The sequence below is a fragment of the Callorhinus ursinus genome, unplaced genomic scaffold (genome assembly GCF_003265705.2).
Source record: "Callorhinus ursinus isolate GAN/ISIS: 27379988/994484 unplaced genomic scaffold, GSC_fseal_2.0 scaffold52, whole genome shotgun sequence".
In the NCBI taxonomy this organism is placed as follows: Eukaryota; Metazoa; Chordata; class Mammalia; order Carnivora; family Otariidae; genus Callorhinus; species Callorhinus ursinus.
Genome location: NW_027397114.1, coordinates 6,304,551 through 6,323,646, shown reverse-complemented (window position 1 = coordinate 6,323,646; position 19,096 = coordinate 6,304,551). Strand labels below are relative to the sequence as shown.

The window sequence follows — 19,096 nt, the reverse complement described above, 5'->3', positions numbered from 1 at the left end:
AAGATGCTTAAATACCCCCTGCAGGGCCTGAGGTAGAACCAGCGGTCCGTCTGCTGTTCTTCCAGAAACCTCTCTGCCATCCTAGCCTCTTCCTCTTCCCTCTTCCCCCTTCCCAACACGTGGCCCTGGGCTATCTTGCCCCGCCCCCTCTCCAGGGCCCAGGAGGCCCAGGTGACCATCATCAACTGGCCACGGCAGATGCTTCCCTAGGACCAACTGTCCCAGCCCTCTTCCCCTCCCCCTCCTCCGCCTCTTTCTTTCCCCAGTGTCCTACCAATCTGCTCTGCCAAGCTCCTGCTCTGGTCTCGGGTCCCTCTGGAGTGATATTGTGATGGAAATGAGGGAAAGGATGCGGGAGGGAGCAGCAAAGATTTACAGCTTCCAGAGGATTTCCATTAAAATCCCTGACAACTGGTTATTTATGAGAGGGTTGGCTGCAGCGGGAGTTAATAGGCCAGAGGCGGGCACCCCTGTCCTTTCAGGGGTGATGACAAGAACAAACCCGGGGTGAACCATAGAGCTGCCCCCACTGGAGAGCAAAGCAGGCTCCAACCCTATCAGGCGTCCCCTCCAGGGCCAGAGCGACAGCCAGGAAATGAGAAAGCATCAGTGATTTGTGCCAGGCAAACCCGAAACAGAAAAATCCCTGAGGCCAGGGGCACCTGGGGGGCTCAGTCGGTTAAGCGTCCGACTCTTGATTTCAGCTCAGGTCATGATCTCAGGGTCCTGAGATTGAGCCCAGCGTGGGGCTCAGTGCTCAGCAGGGAGTCTGCCTGAGATTCTCTCTCCCTCTCCCTCTCCCTCTGCCTCTCCCCATCCCCACCCCCACCCCCATAAATAAATAAATAAATAAATCTTAAAAAGGGAAAAGAAGACAAATCCCCAAGGCAAACACCAAGGGTTTTTCTGGGCCTGGGTGTGAAAGTTTGAAGGAGTGTGTTAGAGTCTCCCTTCCAGTGGTCAGAAAATTGGGACTGTGTCCCCTCCCCCGAGCTCAAGAGGCAAGAGTGTGCAAGCGGGACTGCAGGACGTAGGTATGAAACTTGTTTTCACTGTCTTTTTGTTCCTAAAGCACTTACCTGACTGAATAATAAGACAATAACAACATTCTCAGAATGTTGTTTGCTCTACAGTTGACACACAAGACTCTTTTTCTCAGTTTGGGACCCTTCCTCTAAGTCGTTAATGGGGGGGGAAAAAGAGTCTCACTTTTGTCTGTGCCAAAGAAAGTCTTGGTATACGTACTGATGACGGGATAGGGAGTGGAAATGAGACAAAGATTCTTAGAAGATTTTTTTTCCCATACCCCCAGATTTTATTTTATTTTTATTTTTTTGTTTAAGTCTACAAGGTATGAGGGAATGTTGTGGAAGTGTTTGTATACAATCACAGAATCAGAGTTCCTGTTAAATCAGAAAAGCTCTTATAACCGAGTATTTCCCTTGCATTTAGAAGAGGAAATCAAGGCTCAGAAAAATGTAGTGGCTTGACCAAGGCCTTGCAGCGGGCTCATAGAGCCCACTGCTCCCTCCTTCACACACGCTTATTTCTGTTAACTGGTGAAATAGAAACAGAAACTGCTGCCCAGCACTCCCGTTTTGACATATAGCTGACGGGGCCAACAGAGCCCCTGGGAATGGGCTGCTTGCCCATGAGCAATGGAGCTCCCAGGCTTCTGACTTTATCTTGTCTCTCTTTCTCTTTCTCTCTCTTTCTCAAATAAATAAAATCTTTAATTTAAAAAAATGTACACATGTTAAAGATTTTATGTAACTCAGTGAAGGAACCAGTCAGATAGTCAGATGGTTCCGCTGGTTCAAAAAAAGCAGCACAATTTGACGAAAGGAAAGCTGAAAGAAATTGTAAATGGATGCAAAACTGCTTTTTTTTTTTTTTTTCCACAAGGAAAGGAGGGAAAATAGTCAAACCTCTATCAGACCAGACAGGAATTCCTTGCCTATCAGTTACCTACAATTTACGGAGTTGTAAAATAATTCTCATAGAATCAATTCATATCAGCTAATCAAGGAAGGGTGTCCAACAGAGAGATCTTTCTCTACAGACAACAGTTTTGAAAATATGGGTGGGATTATGAAATGTCTCTCTCTTTTTGTTTTACTTAATGCAATTTTTTAAAAAGATTTTATTTATTTATTTGAGAGAGAGAATGAGAGACAGAGAGCATGAGAGGGAAGAGGGTCAGAGGGAGAAGCAGACTCCCCCCTGAGCAGGGAGCCCGATGTGGGACTCGATCCCGGGACTCCAGGATCATGACCTGAGCCAAAGGCAGTCGCTTAACCAACTGAGCCACCCAGGTGCCCCCTACTTAATGCAATTTTTTAAAACAAAGATAGCCCTCCCAAATTCTTACAGGGACCACTTTTAAATATTAAAAGTGTTTAACAGGTGACTTGGTTTGCCCACACATTCTAGAAACATGGGGTTAATGTGAGGCATACCTAGCTCCTATTTCTCCACAAGTTTATAAAACACCATACTTGACCTGCATATGGTGAAAGCCTAACAGCATCCCAACTTAGTTAGTAGGCTCCTTCTTGCCAATGATTATTCAATCCTCCTTCTCAAACCTGGGCATAGAAACTCTCTCTACTTTGTAAGGCATCCAGTTGCAGAGTTCTAGGTGGTTACAGAGACAGCAAACTTCAAGGATAACTTTCCTTCCACCCTCTTTTTTGCATGGACTTGAGAGTCCAAAGGCCAGAGTCATTGCCACTGGGTAGAGCTGGGCAGGGCTGGAGCTGACAGCAGAGGTGAAACTAAGCAGCAGAGCTGCTTGGACACCTTGTAGGCCACCTCCCTCTTCTCCTTCCCATAGTCCACACCCCTGTCACCCAGATGTTGTAGATATGCACCAGCGAGGACAGTGATCACATATGTCTATTTAAATTGCAGTCTGAGGAGTTCCTGGGTGGCTCAGTTGGTTAAGCGGTTAAGTGTCCAACTCTTGATTTCGGCTCAGTTCATGATCTCAGTGTTGTGAGATGGAGCTCCGAGTGGGGCTCATGCTCAGGGAGGAGTCTGCTTGGGATTCCCTCCCTCCCTCTTCTTCTGTCCCTCCCCCTGCTCATGCACTCTCTCTCTCAAATAAAGAAATAAATAAAAATCTTTTTTAAAAAAATAGGGGCACCTGGGTGGCTCAGTCAGTTAAGCGGCTGCCTTCCGCTCAGGTCATGATCCCAGGGTCCTGGAATCGAGTCCCCAGTCGGGCTCCTTGCTCAGCAGGGAGCCTGCTTCTCCCTCTGCCTGCTCTGCCTGCCTCTCCCACTGCTTGTGCTCGCTCGCTCTCTCTCTGACAAATAAAATCTTTTTAAAAAATAAAATAAAATAAAAATAAATAAATAAATAAATAAATTTCAGTTCGATAGGGAGTTTCATGTCTGTGTGGGTTCCCCATACATACATACATATGCTATTAAATCTGATTTTCTCCCATAAAATAAACTTAAACTCCATTAAAAACCCAGTTCCCAGTTGCAATAGCCACAGTGCAAGCGCTCTGTAGTCATATGTGGTTAGTGGTTACCAGATCAGACAGTGCAGATACTGAGCCTTTCCATCGCCACAGAGAATTCTCCTGGACAGCACAACTGTAGATGACTACCCCCTCCCTCCACGTCAAATTTCTCTCCCATCCCTTTTTCTGCAGGCCAAGCTTGGTATTCAAATAAACCAAATGTCTCCTTTGACAAAGACTCTCTCTTTGACCAACTTTAGTCAGCTAGGTTCCTCTGAGCCCTTTTCTTGACTAGGCTTCAACCTTGGGCTTCTATGTCCTTGCCAAATCTGTAGCTGGGGCTCACGGGTGCAAAGGCACTTGGTTCTGGGGCCCCCAAACAGACCAGGTTCTGCCACTCACCACTGACAAAATCCAAAGGCAGAGACACGAGTCACAGAGAAACAAGAAAGGAATTTATTTCGGGGAGGCCAACACGAGGAAGACAGTGGACAGTTTCAAAGCACGTCTCCAAGGTCCTGAAAATACGTGCAGGCTTATATAGGGAAAATGTGAGACAAAGGGTGGTGGATACAAACAGGTGGGCAGTAAAGGTCAGGTTGATCATTGTCTTGGGGTTAGTCATGCAGAGTCCTGCTGGCTCCGGGCAGTCCTTGTTGCTTAGGGAGGGGGGTAGTTTCTGTTCCCATCACAGGATGCTTTACCTGCAGGGTCTTTTGCCTTGAGTTAAGAGATAGGCGGGAAAGAACTTAATTAGAAAGGACAGACTGAGGTCAAAATGGAGGTAGTTGAAGTCCTCTTTTAAGTCCAATTTCAGCAAAAATCCTAAATCAGCTTAGAGAGAATCCTTATTCTTGATATCTGATCAATCCCTAGTCTGCCTCAGGAAGAATCCTATTAAATCAGCTTAGCAAGAATCCCCCATTCTTGACGTCTCCTCTTAGTAATTTTCCACCCACTGACTCCCTCATCCTCCTTGACGGCTATAAATCCCCACTTGTTCCCATTGTTTCTGGAACTGAACACAATCTCTCTTCCCTTTTGTAATATTCCTATTGCAATAGGCCCAAATAAAGTTTTCCTTACTGTTTTAATAGGCTTCAGAATAATTTTTTTCTCTATTGCCTTTTTTTGAAACCTAAAAATTAATTCCATGCTACCTTATCACTGTGTAAATTCCTCTTATAAAGCCACTATCATGTGGTACCATATTCATTTATGCACTGGTCTTCCCTTATGGATTACTGGACTCTCGTAAAGAGTCGAGTGAGTGTCATGATTAAGAGCATAGTTGCTTGAGTCAGAATGCTTGGTTCAAAGCCTTCTGATGACACTAGCCGGGTGAGCTTTCACAAGTAACTTTGTATTTCTAAGCCTCAATCCCCATCTGTGAAATGGGGATAATAAAAGTGCTTCCCTTGTAAGGAGTCAATGAGAAAACCTACTGTGTCAGGCACAGCATAACTACTCCCAGCCCCAGTCTTTTTCACAGTTCCCAACACTTGAAGATAAATTGGAGGATTTTCTCTATAGGTCTGAATATCAATTCGCATTCCTTCAATATCCAGTTATAAACGGTTGTCCCTGTAGCCTTCCCTTGACACTCCTATTGGAAATAAATCAGACTAATTAATTTTTTTATTCTATGCTGTCAAATTTAGCTTCCCAAAATATCAACAAAACAACCTGCTGATAAGACAAAACTGAGGGATGCCGGGGTGGCTCAGTTGGTTGAGCAGCTGCCTCTTGATTTCGGCTCAGGTCATGATCTGGGAGTCTTGGGATCCAGCCCCGTGTTCGGCTCCACGCTCAGCGGGGAGTCCGCTTCAGGATTCTCTCTCCCTCTGCCCCTCCCCCCTCAAAAAAAACTGGGATTATTCTTACCTTAGTGAGGAAGAACACTGTCTTGGCAAAGTTGTAACAGCAGCTCAGAGGCAGAAGGACAAAATAGTGGTATTTATTGAGACTTTGAAGTTTAGTTTGGGGAAAGGGGTGGATCTTTCAATGTGAGGGTAAAGGCAAAAGTTGATTAGGATAGGGTAAGAGTCATGATATAACAGCTTAGGATTGGTGGACACAAGGATTTTGAGGCCAGGGGTTCTAAGAGTCTTGAAAAGTATAGAACTATCATCATGTGATGCTTTCTATTGAAGAATTGGTGGTTCAGGGATGCTTGGGTGGCTCAGTTAAGTGTCTGCCTTTGGCTCAGGTCATGATCCCGGCGTCCTGGGATTGAGCCCCACATCGGGCTCCCTGCTCTGCGGGGAGCCTGCTTCTCCCGCTCCAGCTCCCCCATGTTCCCTCTCTCGCTAGCTCTCTCTGTCGAATAAATAAATAAAATCTTTAAAAAAAAAATTGGTGGTTCTTCTAGGCGACTCCTAAAATGCACAATGGATTCATTTGCATTTTTAACATCCAGGCAATAGTTTCATGAAATAGTTGTGTTAATATGGACAGTAAGGTGTGTGGGTGTAGGAGGTGTCAATTCTAAGGGCTTTTTAAAAAGCTACTAAGTAAAATTAAAGGAGATGTATCCAGGATACTGAGGACACTTATCCCTGTAGACAGAGTTTAAAATGGAAGAGCATAATTTTGGTAACGCAGAAGGTGATTTAAACTTTCAACAGAACCCCCGGTAAAAGTTTACTGGTTTACTTATTTCTCGCCATCCATTCTTCTCAGTTGAATGCCACCAATTTTGTGATAAGGCAGTAAAAGGAATGCTCATTCTCCTGCCTGAAACATAAAGTGTCTTCAGGTGCATAAATTCCCCAGTTAGACTGCATAGAAAGTTTCTTCCCAGATTTAGAAGGATGCTACTCCTTGCAGAAGAGGCACTTCTAAATTTAACCATCCATAGATAGCATGTGCAGTGTTAAATAATTATTCTGACACTTGTTAAACCAGTAAGAGAGACTTTATCCAGGATTACTGCCATAGGGACATTACAATTGAGGAGAGAGATTGAGCTCAGCTCCACAAATACAATTAAGGACAAGTGGATGGAAAATTACTAAGAGAAGACATCGAGGGTAGGGGCGGGGGAGATTACTGCTGAACCGACTTCACAGGATTCTTGCTGAAGACAGGCCAGGGATTGATCAGTTTTCAAGGGTAAGGAATTCCCTCTAAACTGACTTAGCAGAATTCTGAGTTTATTCTTACTGCAATTAGGACGAACACCACCTTGACAGAGCTAATGCTAAAAAATAATTTTATAGAAAAGGAAGGCTGAAACACAGAAATGGGGGAATCCAGGGAGAATGCTGGGTCTCCTTTAGGGGCAGGCGGAAGGATGATTAAATGCCGAAGGGGGTCTCATCTGTACGGCTCTTAGTGAAGTGCTATGTAGAGGCAGGAGAAAAATGAAGATGACCTCTCGATGGCCCTTTCTTGTTCAGGACTGAAAGAAATAAAGTTCTGGGTTTTTTTTTTTCAAGGTAAGTAAACGGCTCATTCTAGGGGAAGAAATAGGCTCCTTGGGGAGCTGTTCGGGATGGGCGAAAACCCCATAGTGCAGCTAAGCACCCGGGTGCCCATTCACCTGAGCACTACAAACCCCAGCAAGCACCACGGCGGGGGCGGGGCTTGGTAGCCGTTGTGGCGTATGGGCGGGACCAGATGGGATCAGCTCTCCCCTGGGTTTTTAGCCCCGCCCCTGTCCCTGTCCCTGCCCTGTTGCTGTTGCGCCGACGCCGGCTGCTACCCCTGGTGAGTCCCTGGACTGAAGGAGGGCAATTAGGGGCAGTTGGGCCTTCGGGTTCCCCAAATTCAGGATTCCACTCTTCAGAAAGGACCTTGGGCAGGCAGAGGTGCGGCTGGTTTCGGTTTTCACTTCCTTCCATCTTTCCAGGGTGACAGTAAGTGTGAGTGGCGCCATGGAGCCCCTGGAGCCCCGTCTGCGGCCTTGGAGGGTTGAGGGGCAGTTTTCTCCCCAGGAGGGCAGAGCTTCAGTGCCTGTGGCCGGGTGGCAGGCTTCTTGAGCAGAAGGAACCCCTCTGACGGGAGTCGGGGTCTTGACGTCACGGCGTCAACCACCCCCCGCCCCCCCTTTTCCTCCTCCCTCTTCCCCCCCCTCCCCCGCCTCCCGCGCGGGCCGAGATCTTTGGTAGTTCCTTAATCCCTGCCCTTGACCGCATCAGCATCGCTGTTTGCTACGAGGCCGAGGTGGGACTGTGCCCCGTCACCCTAGGCAAGTTACTTTCTCTTTGGGCCTCAGTTTCCCTGTCTTATGAGTAGGCCTGATCCCTAAAGTCTCTTTCCTTCAGATAAAGCCTTCTGTAATTGGACATACTCTAGGCAGAAGAAAGCAACCAGAGCGTAACGACCTGCTTCTTTACCGTTGATCTCCCGAAGCCCCTCCCCACAGCTACCATCAACCCAATTTAATTTAAGGGCTAATGTTCCCCCATTATGATTTCAACCCCTCCCGGGCATGTTAACCTTTTTCTATCACTTGGATTCTTTGCTCCCGATGCAAGCCAACAAGTGGCCATTGCTGGAGCTGAGTAGAATAATACAGATGCTATCTATTGTAACTTACTTCCCCGGTTGCAAAAACCATCTAAAACAGAGGACTTTTAATGTCTTTGTAGATTATGTAGAGTACATAATTAGGGAATATCCAGGTGACTCACTTTCACAGATATTTTCAAAGGGCCTCCACCTGAAACTCTACCTTTTAGCAGATAATGACAGCTGTGGAGTGGAAAGGACCCCAAGAAAGGTGGTGAGAGTTACACAGCACTAACAAGTATTATCTTTCAAGTCAGATAGTACATCTAGGGCTCTTTAAACACTTTGTGCTTGTTGATATAATACCATGGTTCTTTATTTCCTCAGATGAAAAGAAAGATCATTAATATGACCTCTTTCACTTTCTTTTTCTTTCACTTGGGATCATCATTGTAGCTGGAAGGTTTCTTGGAGATTTTCTAGCCTGATCCATGCATTTTACTGATGAGGATACTGGGGCCTAAAAGGAGGTAGTGCGACTTAGCCAAGATGCCACAGCTAGTCAGTGGCAGAACTAAGACAGGAACCCAGGTCCCTTGGCTCCTAGCCTAGTTCTCTTTCCACTACACTTCAAACCCTGTCACCACTCATGTCACTTCAGGGGTTAGCACAGTCACCCCTTTCAAGGAAAAGTGTACCATCTCAGTTAAATTAAATAGAGGATTAGGAGTTGAGGCTTTCACACAGTTTCTTCTGGTTGCCTGCATCTCATGTCCCACAACTGTTTTTCTTTCCTTGCCCCATACTGTTGGAGCTGCTGGTGTGGGATATGGCTGAGGGCCTGCTTCGAACAAGTGGGGCAGCCAATCCCAGCAGTTGTTAATGAGGAGTATTACAAGCCTCCTGGAGGTATACAAGTTCTCTAAGGCACTCTGAAAGATTTTAGGTAAAGAACTAGAATGAACTTGGAAATTTTGGATTAGAACAAGGAGCTCAAGAATTTGAAGGCCAGTGACTATGTGTCTTTGCTTTTGCTCAGGGCCATAGTAGCCACTGTCCAGGTTCTCTAAGGGTAGTTTCGAGCAAGCATCTCTTCCAGGGCCTGAAGGAGTGGGATTCAAATCAGTTCATACATTTTGCTAATGGCTACTAGTTTAAAAAGTTAACATAAGCAGGATGAAGGAATTAGATGAAATGCAGTTTGGGGGTTTTTTGCTTATCTTTTGTTTTTACTGTTCCCAAATGAATTGATTTGCATTTCTTTCTTAGCTGTGGGAACATTTGCTTTCCTTTTGTGAACTAATCCAGATAAACTGATAGCCTTTCATTTCTCTAAACATGTGCCCACCAGTATGAAAGGCTAATGTAAAAATGTTGGGCATAACTCTACAGTAGAACTTCAGTTATTTTTAAATAAGATTATTTCTTCTTCATGGTTCAGCACACATGGGGAAAATCTTTAGGAAAGTTGGTGAATTGATTTGGTTGAGTATTTGCATTGTTAGAATCTGAACCAGGAAGCTTTATAATATTTTTAAATTTTTCTGCTAAAAAGCATATCTGTGTACTTTACAGATTCACACAGGGCAGAAGTAGAATTAGCTGTTCCTTTTCTTCAGGAGAACGTAAAAGAATCTCTGCCCTCATGGAACAGTCCTGGGAGTAGTATATTAGGCTTGAAAAGCTCATTAGATGAAAATGTGTCAGGTTTTCTTAGAAGCCAGAAGCCAGTTCAGGGGACTCATTTTAAAACACATGCCTGTTATTGCATACATCCTCTGAGGACCCTAATCCTTTTGGAAACTGAGCTGAAAAAAATCAGAGTCCAAGTAAAGTGCTTCTGACAGTTTGTAGAATCTCTGCATTATATTCCCCTACTCCGTGGTTTGCTTTTAGACATCCCTATTTGTTTTCCCTGCTCACTCCTCGTGTGGCTAGTCTTGGGCATGAGGGTAGGAAGAGGGAATTAGGTGGAATACCATCCCATGATTTCTAGGGGGCCGAATTCATCCCACTGCTTTTCCATGACTCCGTCGCTCTCCAGTTTTCTAAATTTAACTTTTGCTCTTTTTTTTTTTAAGATTTTATTTATTTATTTGACAGACACACAGCGAGAGGGGACACAAGCAGGGGGAGTGGGAGAGGGAGTAGCAGGCTTCCTGCGGAGCAGGGAGCCCGATGCGGGGCTCAATCCCAGGACCCTGGGATCATGACCTGAGCCGAAGGCAGATGCTCAACAACTGAGCCACCCCGGTGCCCCTAACTTTTGCTCTTTTTCTAGCTCGTCTCACTTCCCTCCATGGATATTGTCAGAATTAGAAGTGGATGGTGGGCAGATTCTATAGTGGGAGGAGCTGTTAAAGACGGAGAAGTTGATGCTTAAATCATTCTACTTTTTCTTCCATATCCTCTCTGCCCCCTCCACAAACAGTCCTTTCTGGACCGCTTTGCCAGAAAGGTGATTTCCCCAGCCATTGTCAGAACCCATTTCTCCCAAGGAACCTAATCACTGGGAGGGAGGAAAGGGTTTTAAGGGTCACTGACCTTAAAAATTAATATAGTAGTAGATACCTTCCTTCCGGGAAGAGCTAAATGAGGTAACTCCTTGCTGACCCAGTTCAGATTAGCATGGTTATACTCATGGCCTTTCACCCATGGCCTTTTCTGTCCTCAGCTTTGGTAAAAAGCAGAGAAGCAAGCCATGGCTGTTCTCCACTCTGCCTGCCTCCTCAACCCCTTCCCCAGTCTCCCGCAGAGCAGAGTTTCCTATTTCAAGAACAACTGAATTCCAAATACCTAGAGAGCCACTAGGTGCCCTCTGAGTCATCCCGGAAAGGTGATGAGATCTCTGAAATGGGAGACTTCATGGAGTCTTACATATTTGATAAGCAAGGAACCAAGACTGTTGACTTCCAGATAGATGATCAGGTGTTCAGATGAATGAAAAGAGCTAGTTTCCACTGGCTGTCCCTACTCTCAAGCCTCAACATGAGCTCTTTTGTGTCTTTGTGTGTGTGTGCGTGTGCACGTGCGCACATGTCCTTTCTTCAGTGTTCTGTTTATGAGCTTATAGATTGATTGTTTTTCTAGCAGGAAAGAGGATGTACGAAGCCCTCATACCCTTGGCTGGTCTTGCCTTTCTGAGTAACATCCATTTGCAAAACAGCTTGCCAGAGAGTTTGAGTGTGTAGAAGGTGGGTAATGGAGTGTGAATTTTATGGGTCCTTAAGGAAATCAAATCTGTGCCTTTTGTTTTTTTGGCACCATGCCACTTGAACCAGCTATGCCAGTTGAACCAGCCATACCAAGAATTGACATAGCACTTGGAGATTATCATCTCTTCACCCTATTTTAGAGAAGAGAAAGCTGAGAAACAGCAGCTTCTCTAAGGGTATCCAACAAATTAAGAGCAGGGCTTAAAAAAAAGAATTAGCCCCGCACGGTCATTCACACCATTGTTTACCTACGAAGCCCCTTCCTTTCACTTTTTGATGAATCACATGCATTTCACTTACTCAGTGAATAGTTAATCAGCAATTACTACAGGCTAGGCCTTATGTCGTGTATACAGGAGTGATAGTGTTATGAAGTAAAAGAAGAGGGAGTTGGGTACTTAGGTTAATTGAGAGATAGGCCCTGAAGCCACTCTTACCTGAGTGTTCTTTATGATCCAAAGACAACAGATTAAGTCATTTTACAAGCTCAGATAAATGCTGCTCCAGGCTGAGGACAGAGGGGATATGCTGGCCTCAGTAAGACTTGAGACCCCTGGAAAAGAAAGGGGTCTGCAAGCTGAGATATTTCCCTGCCCACCCACCCATAGCATCCAAGAGATCACACAGGCAACAGCGTATATGTGGAACTAGTTCTGACCTAGACTGGAACGAGACGTCCCCCTTCCTCAGAAAAACTGATCTGAGGTTTGAGGTTAAGGATGTGGCAAAACTGTGTCATAAACCAGAAAGCTAATACATTTCCTAGTTCCTTAGCTTAATCCCAAGAATAGACAGTTCAGTGCCACCAAAGTCCCCCTGCCTTCTCTGTGAGAAAATTGACTACTGGAGGAGTTGGAAGAAGAGACCTGGTGGTTTAGCGTTGAAAATAAAACCAGGAAATAAGTAGGGTCAGGCAGGACTAGAAGGGCTGTGTTTTTTTGGTTATTGTACTTATTTTTAAAAAATTGAGTTGTATACATTCTTCCAACGTGTTCCAGTAGCCGAAGTTGTAAGGTATCATATAGTAGTCCCCTGTATACAGCTCTCCTTCAGCTGCTGTATACTGCCACCATATTGTTTCCATTTCCCAGTGAAACCCTGGGTTGAGGAGCATGGGCTCACTAAATCTTAGACCCGGGGAGCATTTAGAAGATGGAGCAGGTGACTTTTGAGAGGCAGTAAGTGTCAGATCTCAGCAATTCAAAAGACTCTGATTCTTTTCTATATTGTTTTTACCTCCCAAATAGTTTGCCATGCTTGATCACATTTTATCTGTACCGTGACCTGCAAAGGTGAAATACAGGTTATATCCCCAGTGTTAGAAATAGGGATCCAACTTGCTATCCTCCAAACATGGGCGGCATTTCTCTCTTTCCTCATTGCTTTTATGCATGCCATTTCATTCACCTGGAATTTCCTCACCCCCAAGCCCAAAGGCTCATCTTCCTTGAGGGCTTATCCAGGCCTCTACTCACCCGTCAAAGCTCTTCTTCATTTTCCTAGCCAGTTGCATCTCTCCCGCTTTTGAACCCAAGAGCGTTTTGCACTGATTCCATCCTTCTGTCGGTCACTTGTTTTCTCATCTAACTGCCATATTGCATTGGGACCCTTTCGAGGGCAAAGCCTATGCCAGAAAACAAAACAAAACACCCCACAATATTAAGAAAATCACTAACATCTGGCAAGTCCTTTCTTCTTGCAGACTCTGCTAATACTTTATTCTGTCATTCTACATATTTCTACTTTGTGTGATGCTATGGCAGGTAGTGATTTAAGGCCTGCAGACTTTACATTATTTCAGTTAATGTTCATGGAAAACCAAATGACGTAGGTGTTTTAGTAGCCCCATTTTACAGGTGAGGGAACAGGCATAGAGCCCGGCTGATTAAGTGAGTTGCCCAAGCTCATGCATCTAATAGGTAGTGAGGCTGGAATTTGAACTTCACCATTCTGGTTTCAGAACCCATGCTTGTCACCCGCGCATGTCAGATAATCTGCTCTCAACCCCACCTTTCTTCCTGCACCCATGCCCAGCTCCTAGCAGAGTGCAAAGACTCGATAATTATAGGATAAATGGAATGAATCGAGAAGCTGAAATCTAGAGAAATTGATATTCGGGAAGTCACAGGACTTGTTGGGATGAAAAATCTAGACTCTAGGTCTTAACCATTCCCAGCTCAGGTTATTTTCCTCGAGGCTGCCTTACTTATTTAAGGCACTTAGAAGAAGTGGAACAAACAAGCTATGAGCAGAGAATAAAGGTATGTGAGGGTGGTGGTGCCTGTGGTGGAGATCAAAGACATTCTTAGAAAGTTCTTATAGCACAGGAAGCTATGAATGCAAAATGGCTCAAAGTGAAACAGAAAGCAAGTTGTATGATCTCAATCCCTGTCAGGCTTTTGCTTTTCCCGACTTGCCTCGAATGGAATGTTCCCTGGGTGAGAGCCCAGAAATCTCCCAACATTTCAAACAGCCCTTTCTGAGCCTTAATAACTATCCCATATCTCGTAACAGGACGCCCACCATGGAAGAGACACTAGAAGATCCCCCCACATCAGCTGTCTTGCTGGATCATTGTCATTTCTCTCAGGTCATCTTTAACAGCGTGGAGAAGTTCTATGTCCCTGGAGGGGATGTCACATGCTATTATACACTCACCCAGCATTTCATTCCCCGCCGAAAGGATTGGATTGGCATCTTTAGAGTAAGTGGTTTATTTAGTACCAAGTGACTGGGAACTAGAGGTGACTCTTCATTACCTGAGTGTGTGACCGTCTGTGTATTATAAGCATTTTACATCTTGTGTCTGGCCTTTTTTTTTAAGATTTTATCTATTTATTTGAGAGAAACTATGAATGGCAGGGGGCAGAGGGACAAGCAGACTCCCTGTTGAACAAGGAGCCTGACACAGGGCTTGATCCCAGGACCCTGAGATCATGACCTGAGCCGAACTCAGACGCTTAACTGACTGAGCCACCCAGGAGCCCCACACCTCTTCTTTTTTTTCTGTCTGGCCATTTAAAAAACAATTTTTTTTTTAAGATTTTTATTTATTTGACAGAGAGAGAGTACAAGCGGCGGGAGCAGCAGAGGGAGAGGGAGAAGCAGGCTCTCCGCTGAGCAGGGAGCCCAACACAGGCCTTGATCCCAGGACCCCGGGATCATGACCTGAGCTAAAGGCAGATGCTTAACCGACTGAGCCACCCAGGCACCCCTGGCCAATTTAAAAAATCCTAAACTAGGGGCGCCTGGGTGGCTCAGTTGGTTAAGCAACTGCCTTCAGCTCAGGTCATGATCCTGGGGTCCTGAGATCAAGCCCCACATGGGGCTCCTTGCTCAGGAGGGAGCCTATTTCTCCCTTTCCCTCTGCCTGCTGCTCTGCCTGCTTGTGCGCTCTCTCTGTCAAATAAACAAATAAATAATCTTTTAAAAAAATAAAAATAAAATACTAAACTAAACTCCCTGATACTTCCCTACTTCCCCCTTCACACACCTACGTGTGCTGTGGGACTCAAGTTTTAATTTCAGTCGCAAGCCAAAATAAGATGGCAAATCATATAGCCCCCAAGTTTTATTATGCTTTCAAAGACCAAATGTAAATGTTTTTAAATTATCCTATTTTGAAATATTCATCTATGAGTTGACTGGGATGAGTGGCCCCTTATGTAATTTCTGTGACCTTAAACATTGCTTTCTTACTTAGAAGAGTGTTTAATTTGTTTTAATATGAGTATTAAATATCTGAAAAGGAGGTCAAGAAGTTACCTGGTTTGACGTCCTGCATGCAGGAAGTTTATTACTGAATAAGTGTGACTTGCTTTGAAAAGATTTCCAGGGATAGAAATTTTCTGAGGTCCCTCAGGGACCTCTCCTAGTTCAAGTACAGAAATGGTACTTTTTTTAAATTATAGTCAACTTATTCTCTGCCTCCCTTTCTCCCCCAATCTGTGTCTCTCTCTGTCCCTCACATCACACACACACACACACACACACACACACACACACACACACACACACACACCCGTAATGACCGATCTTCCTATTATATCCAGAGACAGAAGATAAAGGTCAAATTTAAGTAATTTACACTGCTGAGTTCCAAGATCAGTGACCTTTGTTTTGACACCTCAGTATGTCATGTGCTTGTTTGCCAATGTTCATCCTGAAATCAGACATCATTCTTTTTTTTAATTTAATTTTATTATGTTAGTCACCACACATTACATCATTAGTTTTTGATGTAGTGTTCCATGATTCATTGTTTGCCTGTAACACCCAGTGCTCCATGCAGTACGTGTCCTCCTTAATACCCATCACCAGGCTAACCCATCCCCCCACCTCCCTCCCCTCTAGAACCCTCAGTTTGTTTCTCAGAGTCCATCGTCTCTCATGGTTCGTCAGACGTCATTCTTGACTGCACTGTGGAGGAGCTGGTGCTCATTCACATCCCTCACAGAGTTACTTTTCCTTAATTGTTTGGAATTCTAAGCTAACTGATGGAGCCATGGAAGCTCGTGTTTAGAGGCAGGGATAGCAGGACACCTCCTGAGACTGCAGGATATTGACTCGTTAGACTGAAGGATGTCCTGACACAGAAAACTGACACACTGGAGTATTTCCTATTTTGGAAGATGATTGTTGTTTTTTTCTTCCCCATATGTAGCAAAGCTGTCGAGTAGAATTTTCTACAATGGAGCTGTACCTTCACTGTCCAGGACGATGGCCTCTAGCCACATGTGGGTATTGAGCACTTAAAATGTGGCTAGAATTAATGAAAATTTAATTAATTTAAATGGGCTAGTGGCTATCATTCTGGACAGTGCAGCTACAGATAATTTAAAAAGAGGACAGTTTGAAAACTGCTTATTCATCTTTGAAATGTAATCTGTGGGCTCCTGGGTGGCTCAGTCGGTTAAATGTCTGCCTTTGGCTCAGGTCATGACCCCAGGGTTCTGGGATCGAGTCCTATGTCGGGCTCCCTGCTCAATGGGGAGTCTGCTTCTCCTTCTACCTTTTCCCCCTGCTCATGATAGCTCACTCTCTCTCTCAAATAAATAAAAGCTTTAAAAAAAAATGAAATGTAACTTATAACTTTTTTTTTCAACACAGTTATATTTCTGTTTTGCCTAGACTGGTTGTATTTTCCAAGGACTTAGCAACTTCCAGTGAGGACTTGACCGTAAACCAAATGAAAATCTTAACGCTTTTTAAAAACAAATGTTTAAAAACATTTTTGAGGGGTGCTTGGGTGGCTCAGTTGGTTAAGCGGCTGCCTTCAGCTCAGGTCATGATCTCTGGGTCCTGGGATCGAGCCCTGCATCGGGCTCCCTGCTCAGTGGGGAGCCTGCTTCTCCCTCTCCCTCTGCCTCTGTGATCTCTCTCTCTCAAATAAATAAATGAAATCTTTAAAAAATATTTTTTGAGAAATGCATCTTTGGAATGTCATGTGTATTTCAGAGGTATCCCCATGATTCCATAAAGAAAACCATTAATGCAAAAAATGGCCTCTTATCGTTCATTGTCCATAAAACTATTGATTCGAATGGCTACCTAGAAGCCTGAAAGAAAGTTTTAAGACTAATAAAGAGAACACAGACTTTTTGAGAACATATGATGTGCAATGTCCTTGAGGTTTTTTTTTTTTTTCTTTTTAAAGATTTTATTTATTTATTTGAGAGAGAGAGAATGAGAGAGAGAGAGCACGAGAGGGGGGAGGGCCAGAGGGAGAAGCAGACTCCCCGCCGAGCAGGGAGCCCGATGCGGGACTCGATCCCGGGACTCCAGGATCATGACCTGAGCCGAAGGCAGTCACTTAACCAACTGAGCCACCCAGGCGCCCGTCCTTGAGGTTTTGTGTGTGCATGTGTGTGCCTTCTAACTGAACCTCACAGCACAGCAGGTACCCTTAGATAGGGGGTGTTATCTCTTATGCACAGATGAATAAAATGAATATACTCGAGATGGTGGCTTTCCCAGTGAGTAGATGCTGAACAAGTCTGTGTGATTCCTAAACCTCTGCTTTTTTTCCTATTCTGCTGAATTCATATGAACAACAGATGGTAGAGAGTTGACTATAAAGTGTTATCTTTCATATCTCCCTTGGAAAGCTCATCTGGTGTTCTTGTAGTATAATCTCTCTCTCTCTCTCTCTCTTTAAAGACTTTATTTATTTTAGAGAGAGAGTGAGCAGGGGGAGGAAGGGGCAGAGGGAGGGAGAGAGTGTCAAGCTGAGTGCAGAGCCCAGTGCAGGGCCCAATCCCACGACCCAGAGATCATGACCTGACCCAAAATCAAGAGTGGGACGCTCAACCCACTTAGCCACCCAGGCACCCCTCTTTTTAATTTTATTTTAAGTAAACTCCACGCCTCACATGGGGCTCGGACTCACAACCCTGAGATCAAGAGTCGCGTGCTCGCAGTGCCTGACTGGCTTAGTCGGTGGAGCTGCGCTACCCTTGATCTCGGGGTTGTGAGTTCAAGCCCCACACTGAGGGTAGAGATCACTTAAAATTTTTTTTTTCCTTTTTTCTAATTAAAAAAAAAAAAAGTCGCATGCTCCATCAACTGAACCATTTGCGGTGCAGTCTCAACCATATTCCTCAGCTCCTCAGCAGTCCTGACACTGGTCCTTCCTGGCACCAAGCGGACGCTTGTGAACTGTTTTTGGGAATGTGCTATATGCTTCATCTTCTCAATATAGCAAAAGCTCCCAGCAATGAGAGAGCCTAAAGTAAGTGGGAGTTGGCTGTCCTGCCTTTAGTGCACAACCCTGTGCTCCATGTTCTTCTTTCCCTGGGCATTTAAATGTTTCCAAGGGCTCCGAGAGGGGACATATGCCACGAGAGGCCCACCCGGGACTACGACTACACAGGTGGAGGGGCCAAGGCCTGAAATTGCAGGTGGCCAGAAGTTGTTTCCTTGCTCCAAGACTGCTGTAATTCTTAGGCCTTCCCAGATGGTATTTTGGTCACAGTGCATTAAGAAACTCCAGGATGTGAATGAAGACTCCATAAAATTCTTGCTTCCTGTACCACCATAGGCCGCAGTGGCCCTGAGATGCACACAGCAATGGGGTGTGTATTAATGAGACACTAAAACATGCCCTGGTATGTTCTGATGAGCTTTCAGTGTAGCCTTTTCAACCCTGCACTGATTCCTTCGTATATAAAAATGGAATTTATTTTTAGTTCTTTTTCTTCCCACTGGGCTCAGGCAGGGTCAGAATATGGCAATAAATGTAATTTCACTTCTCATTTGCTGAGTGTTCTCCCCTCGAAGACACAATGGCTCCCTTTCTATTCTCTGGTGTGCCCTTACCCTCCAGATACGATTTGAGGCATCTTTTACCCCTCTTCACATTTACTGAGAATATTTTCCACTTAGCCAGCTTTCTGCTCTGAGGCATATTTTATAGTATCCTTATATCATGACTTATTGCATTCAAGACCTGGAGGAGGCCTCTATGACTGCCAGATTGTTGTCAGTATCTGTACCAAAAAGCCTTCATTAAGCATGCATTAAGAAAAACACTGACGTGGGGCACCCGGGTGGCTCAGTTGTTAAGCGTCTGCCTTCGGCTCAGGTCATGGTCCCAGGGTCCTGGGATCGAGCCCCACATCCGGCTGCCTGCTCCACGGGAAGCCTGCTTCTCCCTCTCCCTCTCCCCCTGCTTGTGTTCCCTCTCTCGCTGTGTCTCTGTCAAATAAAATCTTAAAAAAAAAAGAAAAAGAAAAACACGAAAATTCTATAGACTGGACTCTGTTATCTGGGACCTACCTCATAATCTAAGAACCCTTTTGCCCCTCCACATGCACCTGATTCAAAAACGGCATTTTTTTAAATACACAAGTATAACCAGGTCAGTGTGGGTGACAAGACTGGCCTGGACACAGGAGACGACTGACCCATGGAGTCGGCAGGTCAGAAGGGCTTTCTTTCTTTTTTTTTTTTT

The 19,096-nt window shown here is 44.9% G+C and overlaps 1 protein-coding gene across 5 annotated transcripts in view; it reads left to right on the top strand.

The window, feature by feature from the left end:
* Window positions 1–7,077: 7,077 nt before the first annotated feature.
* CALCOCO2 (calcium binding and coiled-coil domain 2) overlaps window positions 7,078–19,096 on the top strand; it is a 27,091-nt gene continuing 15,072 nt past the window's right edge. For 2 of the 5 annotated variants that reach the window (XM_025859183.2, XM_073883779.1), the window contains exons 1-2: window positions 7,078–7,186; window positions 13,660–13,849. In XM_025859183.2, coding sequence (XP_025714968.2) covers window positions 7,083–7,186; window positions 13,660–13,849 — 294 coding nt within the window. In that variant the 5' untranslated portion in view covers window positions 7,078–7,082. The other 3 variants (XM_073883780.1, XM_073883778.1, XM_025859186.2) reach the window with 3 other exon arrangements.